Consider the following 13,576-nt stretch of genomic DNA (forward strand, 5'->3'; position numbering starts at 1 on the left):
GTCTTGTGCAAGTGGTTAGGAACAAGAACAAAGTGAGGAGCAAGAGGAACCGATGGCAGAGGTGCATGACTACAGGTGCAGTGCAACAGGCACAAGGTTGTGACCCAGGTAGTGTCTTTCGGGGACACCAGGCCCTAAAGTTGAAGTGCTTCAAAAACCTAACCACTGGCACATGACCCTCTGAGCCATGGATGAAGGACACAGGGCAGTGAAAAGGCTAGGCCTCTCACCGACCAGTCAAGGTGTCCTTCATCCATGGCTCCAAGGGTCTTGTGCAAGTGGTTAGGAACAAGAACAAAGTGAGGAGCAAGAGGAACCGATGGCAGAGGTGCAGGACTACAGGTGCAGTGCAACAGGCACAAGGTTGTGACCCAGGTAGTGTCTTTCGGGGACACCAGGCCCTAAAGTTGAAGTGCTTCAAAAACCTAACCACTGGCACATGACCCTCTGAGCCATGGATGAAGGACACAGGGCAGTGAAAAGGCTAGGCCTCTCACCGACCAGTCAAGGTGTCCTTCATCCATGGCTCCAAGGGTCTTGTGCAAGTGGTTAGGAACAAGAACAAAGTGAGGAGCAAGAGGAACCGATGGCAGAGGTGCATGACTACAGGTGCAGTGCAACAGGCACAAGGTTGTGACCCAGGTAGTGTCTTTCGGGGACACCAGGCCCTAAAGTTGAAGTGCTTCAAAAACCTAACCACTGGCACATGACCCTCTGAGCCATGGATGAAGGACACAGGGCAGTGAAAAGGCTAGGCCTCTCACCGACCAGTCAAGGTGTCCTTCATCCATGGCTCCAAGGGTCTTGTGCAAGTGGTTAGGAACAAGAACAAAGTGAGGAGCAAGAGGAACCGATGGCAGAGGTGCATGACTACAGGTGCAGTGCAACAGGCACAAGGTTGTGACCCAGGTAGTGTCTTTCGGGGACACCAGGCCCTAAAGTTGAAGTGCTTCAAAAACCTAACCACTGGCACAGGACCCTCTGAGCCATGGATGAAGGACACAGGGCAGTGAAAAGGCTAGGCCTCTCACCGACCAGTCAAGGTGTCCTTCATCCATGGCTCCAAGGGTCTTGTGCAAGTGGTTAGGAACAAGAACAAAGTGAGGAGCAAGAGGAACCGATGGCAGAGGTGCATGACTACAGGTGCAGTGCAACAGGCACAAGGTTGTGACCCAGGTAGTGTCTTTCGGGGACACCAGGCCCTAAAATTGAAGTGCTTCAAAAACCTAACCACTGGCACAGGACCCTCTGAGCCATGGATGAAGGACACAGGTCAGTGAAAAGGCTAGGCCTCTCACCGACCAGTGAAGGTGTCCTTCACCCATGGCTCCAAGGGTCTTGTGCAAGTGATTAGGATCAACAAAGTAAGGAACAAGAGGAATCAAAGGCACAGGTGCAGGACTACAGGTGCTGTGCAACAGGCACAAGGTTGTGACCCAGGTAGTGTCTTTCGGGGACACCAGGCCCTAAATTATTAGTGCTTCTAAAACCTAACGACTGGCACAGGACCCTCTGAGCCATGGATGAAGGACACAGGTCAGTGAAAAGGCTAGGCCTCTCACCGACCAGTGAAGGTGTCCTTCACCCATGGCTCCAAGGGTCTTGTGCAAGTGATTAGGATCAACAAAGTAAGGAACAAGAGGAATCAAAGGCACAGGTGCAGGACTACAGGTGCTGTGCAACAGGCACAAGGTTGTGACCCAGGTAGTGTCTTTCGGGGACACCAGGCCCTAAAGTTCAAGTCCAGCAAAACCAAAAGTTAAAAAGCCCTGTGATGGTATCCTTCCTCCGAGGATCGGAGGTATTCAGAGGAGCATGTCCAGGAACAATTTGACTTTTTTTTTCAAATTGTATCGGCACCACTACTAGAAAAGGTGGGAGTTGCTGCCTGGAAATCTGGACTCTCTTGGGTGCTGGTCGTGGATGAGCTGGACCCTGACAGCGGTGGCCCATATTGACTGCCTCTGTAGCCGGTGTACATCTGTGATGATTGCCAGGTGGGCACCGCTGTTGGTTGTGGGGGTCTAAAAATTGGTGGTTGCAATAATGGCGTGTCCATGTGCTGTTTAATCACCTCCAGCAAATTGGAATGGCACGCCATCAGGTTTTGTGAAGGCACCTTTTCTAGATATGGTATTAGAGACATCACAGTGTGAAAACACGGGTGTGCCTGCAATTTCAGTAGTTCCTTGCTTTGTTGATGCATTTGCTGCATCATGTTCTGCAGCTGGCCCACCGACTGATGATGCTGCGCACGCAGTTGGTCGATTTCTCCTCTGTGCATCTCATGCATCATTTTAAGCTCGTCCCTGTAGTGCCCATGTACAGCGTCGAGCTCACATTGCAGTGTAGTGATGTGGGACTTGTACTGCTCCATGATATGGCCCCTGTCCTCATCTTGCAACTGCCGGGTTATGAGAGTTTGGTGGCTCTGAAGAATCCCGAGAAGTCCGGAGACAGCCCCGGACATCTCGGACTCTGTCTCTCTCCTTGTTGGGGGGAGGGTACCTCGACGCCTCACTGGTGTGGTGGTCCTCACTGGTGGTGTGGCAGCATCTTCCCGTCCTCTGGCCTGTGTCGGGGTTGCCCTGCGCGCTGGTTGTGCTGCAGTCTCTCGGTGCTCCTCACTTTGTTCTTGTTCCCCTGGAGCTTCCATAGCGGTCGATTGTGGAGGTTCAGCTTCTTCCACACTCGGTCCTGCAACCTCAACATCCAAGCTCTCTTCTGCCAAGTCATCATCAAAGGACGGAGTTGTGATTAAGGACTCCCTTCTCCTACTCCTCGCCTCGGGGCAATAGGTTACATCGGCGACGTCATCATCCACCAAGCTCTCCTCACTGCTGAACCGTGCCTCCTGGGTCGGTTCCTCTTGCTCCAAATTGTCTTCAGTCCTGTAGATAAAAAAAATATTTATTGGTGTGCCAAACAGCATGTGGCGTCAATTCACAGAGCTAGCAAACACTAGCAATCACTTTATCACCCGTTTCTACCCAACATTTGATAAAGCTTGTGAGAAAAGTTCGCTAGCCATGGGAATTGAGGCCATAGCAATACATGGCCGAAGTCATGGTAAATGAGCTCTCAGTTCCTGCCCACAGTAGTGGTACTTACAGTCTAGGTTCCAGGCTTGCATTGATGAAAGACAATTGCTTGGCAAATTGGTAGTCTTTTTGTCGCCTTCCCCCGCCACTGCCACTTCGTTCGGCAAGTTTTTTCTTCCGTAGCCATTTCACATATGCATCCCGTATATTCCGCCACCTTGTCTTGTACCTTTCTCCTGTAACGACATGAAAATTTGATTTCGATTATTTCTCTTGTAGGTACATCGCAACTGGACAAACATATACATCGCTACATGTCACATTTCGTATTGGGAAGAGCACGGTGGCAGGCATCGTCGTGAGGACTTCGAGGATCCTTTGGACGCGACTGAGGGCCAGATACATGCCTGTGCCGGACACCACGAAATGGGAGGAGATCGCCCAGGGCTTCTGGACCGAGTGCAAGTTTCCTAATTGTGTTGGCGCACTGGATGGGAAACACATCCGGATTCAGAAACCCGTGGGGAGTGGCAGCCATTATTTCAACTATAAAAAATACTTCAGCATTGTTCTAATGGCAGTGGCAGATGCGGACTACAAGTTTGTGTACGTGGACGTGGGGTCGTACGGTAGTTCCAATGACTCTGGAATTTTCCAGCGTACGACCCTTTGCCGGCTGATGGAGGAAGGCAGACTGCGTCTCCCCCGTGACAGACCCTGGCCTGGGACAAGGGCACCGGCCTACCCCTATGTGTTTGTGGGGGACGAGGCCTTCGCCCTGTCCGACCATGTAATGCGTCCGTACCCAGACAGGGGACTTGATGCCAGCCAGCTACACTTCAATGCTCGGTTGAGCCGTGCAAGGAGAATGGTGGAGTGCACATTTGGGATCCTGGTGTCAAAGTGGAGGGTGTTCCACACGCCCATGCTGCTGAAACCGGGCAACGCAGTTGTCGTGGTGAAGGCAGCATGCATCCTCCACAACTTTGTGCGGCAGGAGGAAAGAGAGACTCCGGAACCCCCGAATGTGCTTCCACTAATGCCCCTGCGGAGGTATGCAACCAGGCCAAGGGTAGTGTCACTGCGGAACAGGGACCAACTGAGACTTTATTTTACCACACCACCTGGACGAGGGTGAATGTTTGGTTTTTAATATGTTTTGTTGAAATGTGTTTATTTTGGAGTTTCAAGTTTGAGTGAATTTAAATGTATTAATTTTTTACAATAAATTGATGTATAATAATTGGTCATTGTGTATGTTATATGTGCACAGGTGGGGTACATCGCAGGTGGGTGGGATACATCACAGGTGGGTGGGATACAGCACAGGTGGGTGGGATACATCACAGGTGGGTGGGATACAGCACAGGTGGGGTACAGGTGGGTGGGATACATCACAGGTGGGGTAGAGGTGGGTGGGATACATCACAGGTGGGGTACTGGTGGGTGGGATACATCACAGGTGGGGTAGAGGTGGGTGGGATACATCACAGGTGGGTGGGATACATCACAGGTGGGTGGGATACAGCACAGGTGGGTGGGATACAGCACAGGTGGGTGGGATACATCACAGGTGGGATACATCACAGGTGGGATACATCACAGGTGGGGTACTGGTGGGTGGGATACATCACAGGTGGGGTAGAGGTGGGTGGGATACATCACAGGTGGGGTACTGGTGGGTGGGATACATCACAGGTGGGGTAGAGGTGGGTGGGATACATCACAGGTGGGTGGGATACAGCACAGGTGGGTGGGATACAGCACAGGTGGGTGGGATACATCACAGGTGGGATACATCACAGGTGGGATACATCACAGGTGGGGTACTGGTGGGTGGGATACATCACAGGTGGGATACATCACAGGTGGGATACATCACAGGTGGGGTACAGGTGGGTGTGATACATCACAGGTGGGTGGGATACAGCACAGGTGGGGTACAGGTGGGTGGGATACATCACAGGTGGGGTAGAGGTGGGTGGGATACATCACAGGTGGGGTACTGGTGGGTGGGATACAGCACAGGTGGGGTACAGGTGGGTGGGATACATCACAGGTGGGGTAGAGGTGGGTGGGATACATCACAGGTGGGGTACTGGTGGGTGGGATACATCACAGGTGGGTGGGATACATCACAGGTGGGGTACAGGTGGGTGGGATACATCACAGGTGGGGTAGAGGTGGGTGGGATACATCACAGGTGGGGTAGAGGTGGGTGGGATACATCACAGGTGGGTGGGATACAGCACAGGTGGGGTACAGGTGGGTGGGATACATCACAGGTGGGATACATCACAGGTGGGGTACAGGTGGGTGTGATACATCACAGGTGGGTGGGATACAGCACAGGTGGGGTACAGGTGGGTGGGATACATCACAGGTGGGTGGGATACAGCACAGGTGGGGTACAGGTGGGTGGGATACATCACAGGTGGGATACATCACAGGTGGGGTACAGGTGGGTGTGATACATCACAGGTGGGTGGGATACAGCACAGGTGGGGTACAGGTGGGTGGGATACATCACAGGTGGGTGGGATACAGCACAGGTGGGGTACAGGTGGGTGGGATACATCACAGGTGGGATACATCACAGGTGGGGTACAGGTGGGTGGGATACAGCACAGGTGGGGTAGAGGTGGGTGGGATACATCACAGGTGGGGTACTGGTGGGTGGGATACATCACAGGTGGGTGGGATACATCACAGGTGGGGTACAGGTGGGTGGGATACATCACAGGTGGGATACATCACAGGTGGGGTAGAGGTGGGTGGGATACAGCACAGGTGGGTGGGATACATCACAGGTGGGTGGGATACAGCACAGGTGGGTGGGATACAGCACAGGTGGGTGGGATACAGCACAGGTGGGGTACAGGTGGGTGGGATACATCACAGGTGGGTGGGATACAGCACAGGTGGGGTACAGGTGGGTGGGGAACAGGTGGGTGGGCAACACGTGGGTGACACAAATCCATAGCAAAAGTTGAATACATCACAAGCTTAAACCACAAGCCCCCCCCAAAAAACTTCTAGTCAACATACCCTCTGTGCCTTGCTGTCTCTTGCTCAAGTTCTCAAAGTCCTCCACATACAGCTTGGCAATTTTTTTCCACAGGCCTCTGCATTTTTTGATGTTGCTGTGGTCCGCATCCCCCTTGTCCCACAGGGCTGGTACCTGCTGCACCTGTAGGATGAGGTCTTCTGATGTGTAGGGCCTCACCCCCTCGCTATCAGACAGATCCTGCTCCATATTGCTGCCAAAGAGCTCCAGCATGAAGTCACTGCTGCTCCACTCTGTGAACGCTGGTGCCATGTGGTCCCCATCCAAAATGGCCACCATACCATAGAGTCTGCATAGGAAGTGTGGTACAACATCCGGTTTTTATAGCCAGTGTGTTGTGCGCTCTCCGGTTCTCATTGGTTTCCATTGGCCGGATGCAACATTCCGGCTCCGGTCCGGATACGTCAGCCGGACCAGCCGGACCAAAAAATAGCGCATGTTGGAACGGACGCCGGAGTCCGGATCCGGTCCGGCTCCGGTCCGGACGAAACGGACGCATGTGAACGGTCGCATAGACTTTCATTGCTATGCCGTGCGTCCGTTTCGTCCGGTCCGCATGCGGTCCGGCTCCGGCACGGCTCCGGCACGGCGATTCCGGATAGCAGCCGCTAATGTGAACCGGGCCTTAGGAGAGAACTCGGGCGAAAAAAAACCCTGACCTGTGTGTATCATGGGACAAAAAATGTTCACTAATTCTAGCAAGTCAGTGTGCAGACTCTTGCTTTGGAACCTGACTACTGCATGATTGTCTAGCATCCACTACTACCAGGTGTGCGGTTCATTAGATATAGTGTTTGTAAAGGTGTCACCCTAATTATTTTATAGTCGTTATTGCAATTAATATTCATTTGCCACTGCTTATGAGAGGTTATGAGGTTAAATAATACTGCTAAAACAGATTTTTTTTGCTCTGGAAAACATTGCATATCATGGATTAATTTTAAAAGTACCTTTACAAGCTTTATTTACTATAAACAATAGTAACTACCTTCTCATGGGTACACTCCAAACATGCTTTTGTTGAGGGAGTTGACAATAATGTCCTTGAAGCTGTAATGAAAAAATGTTTATCGTCTTATATCCTGATATTAGAATAGGTGATTTGGCCAGCGCGGTGGTTCAAGTTTTTAACATGCTGACTCTGGTTCCTTACTCAGAGTTACAGCTTTGTGTGGGTAAGGAGCTATAGCAGTGCTCTGTCAGAGCCTGCTCTTATTGGGCTGACACTGCTCTTACTTGCAATCCTGTTGCTATATTAATAGTAGGTATCTAGAGAACTGATGTAGATGCCAATCAAGTGTCTGCCAGTAACATGAGCACTAATCGAGATCCAATCGCAGTCAACATAAAACAGGAAACAATGTCTTTGTGCTGCTGATCTCTATTTTGTGAGGAGATGGGTAGCAAATTAAGGTTTCCATTTGTTACTACACATATATCCCTAGACACTCCCTCCTGGTCACATTTTCACGCAAGCGTACACATGCTGATTCACATTTTTTTCCCCTGTCAGTGCCATTATCTCTGGCAAACAATCTTTGACTGGATTTGAATTGGATTGAATTACAATATGTTGGTGTGGGAAAAGTATAAAAGTAATTGTTGATTCAGCAAATTAGTAAATATATGATATAGGGCAGTTTCTGTTTCAGCATGTAAACAGTTAAACTGCCTACCTAAAGGCCCATACACACGTGTAACTTTTCCACATGACAACCTGATAACATAACCTACCGCACAACAAAGCGATTGCATGATTTGTATTTTCTGTGCACCAACCAACTGAACGACCAACTCATTTGCATACTGTGCATGCAAGCAGAACATTCAAAACATGTACAAGTCGTTCAAATGACTAGTACACATGTGGCCAACTGCACAATTTCAGCCCAGCAGTCATGTGAGTCCATCTGTTGGACTAGGCAAACCACCCATTATCAGTTGCTCGTCTAGTCATTTGTCTCGAGTTCACACATCCAGCAGACCAAGTTTGGTCATGCAACTTTTCCGCCCAAATATTGTCCAGCCTTTATGACCCGTACTCACGGGCTGCAAAAGTGGGCTGTCGCCAGCACACGTGAGCGTGTGCGCGACAGGCCGGCGACAGCTCCTCGCCAGGTCCCTCCGCGTACACACGCGGAAGAGGGACCAGCGGCGCGACGGAAGCTGTCGCCGACGTTCCTCCTCCCCCCGCCGGAACCTCCGTATACTTAAATGGAGGTTGCTGTCGCTAGTCCGCGTACTCACGCGGACTAGCGACAGTTGCGGCGGAGTTGCGGCGTCGAATGTCGCCAGGCGATTGACCGCGGCAATCGCCCGGCGACATCAGCGACGAGCGACGGTTCGGGGTGCGCGCCCAAGCAACGCCGCATACTCACGGGCGACCTGTCGCTGCAACACCCGTGCGCCGCGTGTTGCGGCGACATTTGTAGCCCGTGAGTATGGGCCATTAGAGTCAGCAAGTGTTTGGCTTCCCCTTCGCCATTGCGACGATCAGGATGACGTCATCGACGTCATGGTGCACGGGGGAGTCCCGATCCACCCCTGCCTGGCGCTGATAGGCCAGGCTGCGCAAGGGGTCTGGGGGTGGCGGCGCGGTGGGTAGCGGCGAATCGGCGCGGAGTGGCGTCGATTGGTATGTACACGCAGCTTGCAAAGTGTTATCTGTGTGTAACAAAAAAAATTAATGCGAATCGGCCCACCAGGGCCTGAGAAATCCTCAGCGGCGGCTTAGTCCGAGCTCAGCTCTGGCTTACCGCCAGGGAGGTTAATGCATCCCAAAATTTTATAAGCTTTAGCTGCAGCGGCTTGGCATTGAATACGATTATTTAACTTGTCGATGAGTACTACTAAGTCCTTCTCCAAGTTTGATTTCCCCAACTGTATTCCATTTATTTTGTATGGTGCTAGACTATTGGTATGACCAAAAATGCATGACTTTACATGTTTCAAAATTGAATTTCATCTGCCATTTATGTGCCCATATAGCCATCCTATCCAGATCCTGTTACAATATGTCACTATCTTCCTGAGAGTTGATGATTCTGCACAATTTTGTATCATCTGCAAAAATATCAACATTGCTCACTACTGCATCTACTAGGTCAGTGATCTGCAAACTTGGCTCTCCAGCTGTTAGGGAACTACAAGCCCCACAATGCATTGCAGGAGTCTGACAGCCACAGTCATGATTCATAAAGGCAAATGCATTGTGGGACTTGTAGTTCCTTAACAGCTGGAGAGCCAAGTTTGCAGATCACTGTACTAGGTCATTAATAAATAAATTGAAGAGCACTGGACCCAGTACAGACCCCTGTGGGACCCCACTGCTAACAGTCATCCATCTTGAATATGATCCATTGACCACAACTCTTTGTTTTCTGTCAGTGCACACAACTGATGTTAAAGAGGAACTCCAGTGAAAATAATGTAATAAAAAAAGTGCTTCATTTTTTTACCATAATTATGTATAAATGATTTAGTCAATGTTTGCTCATTGTAAAATCTTTCCTCTCCCCGATTTACATTCTGACATTTATTACATGGTGACATTTTTACTGTGGGCACGTTATGTAGCTGCTCCTAGCTGTTTTGGCTGTTAGAGACAGCTGCAAACAGCTAATTCCTGTCTGTGAACCTTGTTACATTGTAACAAACTGCCAAAAGTACGGGGTCTTCAGAGCTTCTTGTGGGAGAAGTTTCAGCACAAAATCCGTCATACAGCGCCCCCTGATGGTCTGTTTGTGAAAAGCATTATATTTCTCATGTAAAAGGGGGTATCAGCTACTGATTGGGATAAAGTTCAATTCTTGGTTGGAGTTTCTCTTTAAGCTTACTGGTCTATAATTTCCCGGATCTGACATGTCTGTTTCTTTTAAGAAGAATTCCACAGCTGACATTGTGACTTATAACTGTACAAAGTGATGATATTTCTAATTTATAAGCACACATTCGTGCTTCAAAAACTTGATAAGAATAATTATTCTTTCATTCTATTGTTAATGAAGTGACTGCTCAGAAAACATCACTTTGCATGAGATCAAACCTTCCCAAGTACTTCCTCTCCCCCCCCCCCCTCCCCCATTTCTTTAGATTGTAAGCTCGCAAGGGCAGGGCTCTCTCACCCTTATGTGTTTTGGATTTGTTGTTCCTTTCATAGCTCACACTCTGTTTATCATTCTACATCTGTCATTGTAACCACCAGTTCAGTACTTTGTTCCAGTATCCATATTTTATGTATATCATTGTCTGTATCATTATGTACCCCTTGTTCGTTTTCCTACTTTGTACAGTGCCATGGAATATGTTGGCGCTTTATAAATCAATAATAATAATAATAATAATAATAAAAAGTACTTAACCCTCCTGGCGGTAACACCGACCTACACTCATTGTAGCCGCCGCAGAGAATTGCATGGCCCCGAGAGGGATTTTTGTAATAAAACTTGTTGTAATAGCTGTAGCTAGCACTACGATAGCTACCTGTGTCCCCAAAGTCCCTCCGGTCCCCTCCGATCGCCCCCGATAACCGCCGGTATACATACCCCCCCAGGGATCCCGCGATGGCGCAGCCTCCCAATCAGCTCCAGGCTTAGCTATGGGGAGGATCGGGACTGCGCATGACGTTATGTCCGATCGTCGCCATAGCGACGACTGAAGTGTCAGGCATACTGCTACGCATAGCGCTAAGGAGGTTAAAAGACAACTGAGGCTCACTCTGCCGATCAGAGCCGACAGCAGTCTGCCGATTAAATTAAACCAAATAAAATGCACACCAAGAAGTGGAGTAATGCTGGTGCCGGGTATCCTGCAAGCAAGTATATGCTTTGTCTGTTTGTGCATTGACAAAGGGGACCTATCTCCGAAACGCTTGTGGGATTGGACGAATCATAATTGTATATTGGGACAGTAAAGTTAATTGTTCCTTAAGTCTGTGTGCGGATCCCCTTTTTGATTCTTTGCTGTCAGTTTAGAGTGACAGGAATTTGATACAGTTAACAAGAGATAAGCAAGTGACTTGTATACATAATTATTTACCAGCACTTCAGGAACTCTACCAATCGCAGGTTAACTACGGTAGTTAAGGACTGCGCTAATTGAAATCTACTCCCTGTTTTGATGGCCAAGACGTAGATTTCAATACACCGACGCCGCGCATTCTCTCCGCTTTCGTCGCTCCCAACGATCTTGCCGCTGTCTCCCCACCGCAGCTCACTCGCTTTGCCATTTCTATAACGGCAGAGCCCTGTGAGTGGGTCAGGAGCTGATTTCATTGGCTCCTGACCCTGTCTATCAACGTAGGCAGCTCCTGTTGGCTTACTGGCTTACATCGATAGGCAGGGTCAGGAGCCAATGAAAGCGGCTCCTGACCAGCTCACAGGATCTCTGCCGTCATAGAGACAACAGAGTGGGTGGCTGAGGTTTGCGGCGTTGATTTTGTTTGTTTTGTGTATTGAATTTTTAGAGGGATGGCCCCTTTCTTCCCAGGTACGAGTATCAATATCTAATACTTTTTACCCATACACCCTAAACAAGCATGCAGCAGATCAGGTGTTTCTGACATTATTGTCAGTTCTGACAAGATTAGCTGCATGCTTGTTCCTGGTGTGATGGTCAGACACTACAGCAGCCAAACAGACCAGCAGGGCTGCCAGACAACTGGTGTTGTTTGAAAGGAAATACATATGGCAGCCTTCATATACCTCTCACTTCAGTTGTCCTTTAAAGAGGATCTTTAGCGAAAAGGAAATAAAAAGATAAATCCATACATTGCAACGTAAGAAATTAAAAAATAGAAGAGAGATAAAAGAAATGATTGATATTCGCCATGTAATTTGTTCATATTGTTTGATCCTCAATCAGCCTGCACATTATCCTCTTTACTCCTGGCAGACATGAAAAAAAAACAGCACAATATCAGCAATACAGACTACCGATTGATGTATTTGAGAAAAGTTGGGAATACAGCGATTAAATGCTTCAATTATTTACAGTTAAAGCACAAAAATATTCTTGTTTTTCCTCTTTGCAGACGATACATGAAACACAAGAGGGATGATGGATCCGATAAGAAAACAGATGATGAGACCGTGGATGTTACTCCAGTCATGATATGCGTTTTCGTGGTTATGTGCTGCTCAATGTTGGTCCTTCTTTACAAATTCTATGATCATTTAGGTGAAGAAACAGGCTTTTTTTGTTTAGTTTTTTTTTCCATGTTTTTTTTTTCTTTAATTCTGCTTGCCTGACTTTTTTTTTAAAGATTCTTTTATTTTATAAGAGAGGTTTTTTACATAACAAAATCAACACATGAAATGACAAACTATGCCATGCAAGGCATCAAGTCATAGGACATGTAACATCCAAACATGGTGTTTTAACTGAGTGATGCTCTACAATAACAAACTATGTGAGGCAGTTTGAACCACCAATCAGTGTGGTTCTTCTTATATAGTTTAGAGCATCTGATAATCAAGTTAGGATTATATATATATTCAATAGTCCTTATGGTAGGTCAAGTCTCTTCCAGAAATACGTTGGTGGGCAAGGAGACAGCCCTGAGCCCCTGAAGGGATCATGCATCAGGGGCTGCCGCTACTGACAGTTCATAGGAAGAATAGCAAGTCCTAGTCATCATATCCCAGATTGGGGGAAATAAAGACCATTTTTCAAAAGTATTATGCGGATTAGTTAGTTCCCAGACTCGGTCTGGCATGACTTAACACAAGAGTAGACGATAGGACAAACATATAGATTGACACTAGAGAGGGAAGTTTAAAGTGAAAGAAAAAAGGAAGAAGAGAAAGGAGGGCGAGAGTAGGTCGAGGTCCCAGGGAACAGTCCTTCAGATAGAAGCTATCTCCAAAACGTCAAGAGCATGTATATATTTGTTTTGGCTCAGTTTAGTTAGGTGGATATGAGGGACCGATAGCGCGTGGTCTCCTTAAATTCAAACCATCCATACCAGGTTTTCCAGAATTGCTCATGTCTATCTTGAATGGTAGATGTAAGATCTTCCATTCTTTGAATCTGATCAATCTCATGGAGCCATTCCTGTATTGTGGGTGCTTCTATAGATTTCCAGTGTCTGGCAATGAGAATTTTAGCAGCATTGATCAGATGCCTTGTGAGGGTTTTTTTATACCTTCTGATAGACCATGTGTTATGGTGTAGCAGAAAAAAGGCTGGGGAGTCAGGAGGTAAGAAGTCTGTCATCACATGCATCAATTCCCTCACATCCGTCCAGAACCTGGTGAGACCTGAGCATGACCAAAATATATGTAGAAGGGTCCCTCTCTCTGTCCCGCATCTCCAGCAAGTGCCTCCAGCTCCAGGAAACATCATCTGGAGCCTATCAGGGGTCAAGTACCATCTGGTGAAAATTTTGTATCCTGCCTCCTGAATTCTTGAGGAGATTGACGATTTTTGAGAGAAAATCAATATTTTATTCCACTGCTTGTCGCTAAAT

The 13,576-nt window shown here is 48.2% G+C and overlaps 1 protein-coding gene across 1 annotated transcript in view; it reads left to right on the forward strand.

Moving 5' to 3' along the window:
* The window catches only part of SPPL2B (signal peptide peptidase like 2B), a 118,267-nt gene that overhangs the window by 41,807 nt on the left and 62,884 nt on the right, over window positions 1-13,576 (forward strand). The window contains exon 6 of the mRNA XM_068233692.1: window positions 12,140-12,285. Coding sequence (XP_068089793.1) covers window positions 12,140-12,285 — 146 coding nt within the window. The remainder of the gene's footprint in view (window positions 1-12,139; window positions 12,286-13,576) is intronic.

Source organism: Hyperolius riggenbachi, chromosome 1, assembly GCF_040937935.1.
Source record: "Hyperolius riggenbachi isolate aHypRig1 chromosome 1, aHypRig1.pri, whole genome shotgun sequence".
Taxonomy (NCBI): Eukaryota; Metazoa; Chordata; class Amphibia; order Anura; family Hyperoliidae; genus Hyperolius; species Hyperolius riggenbachi.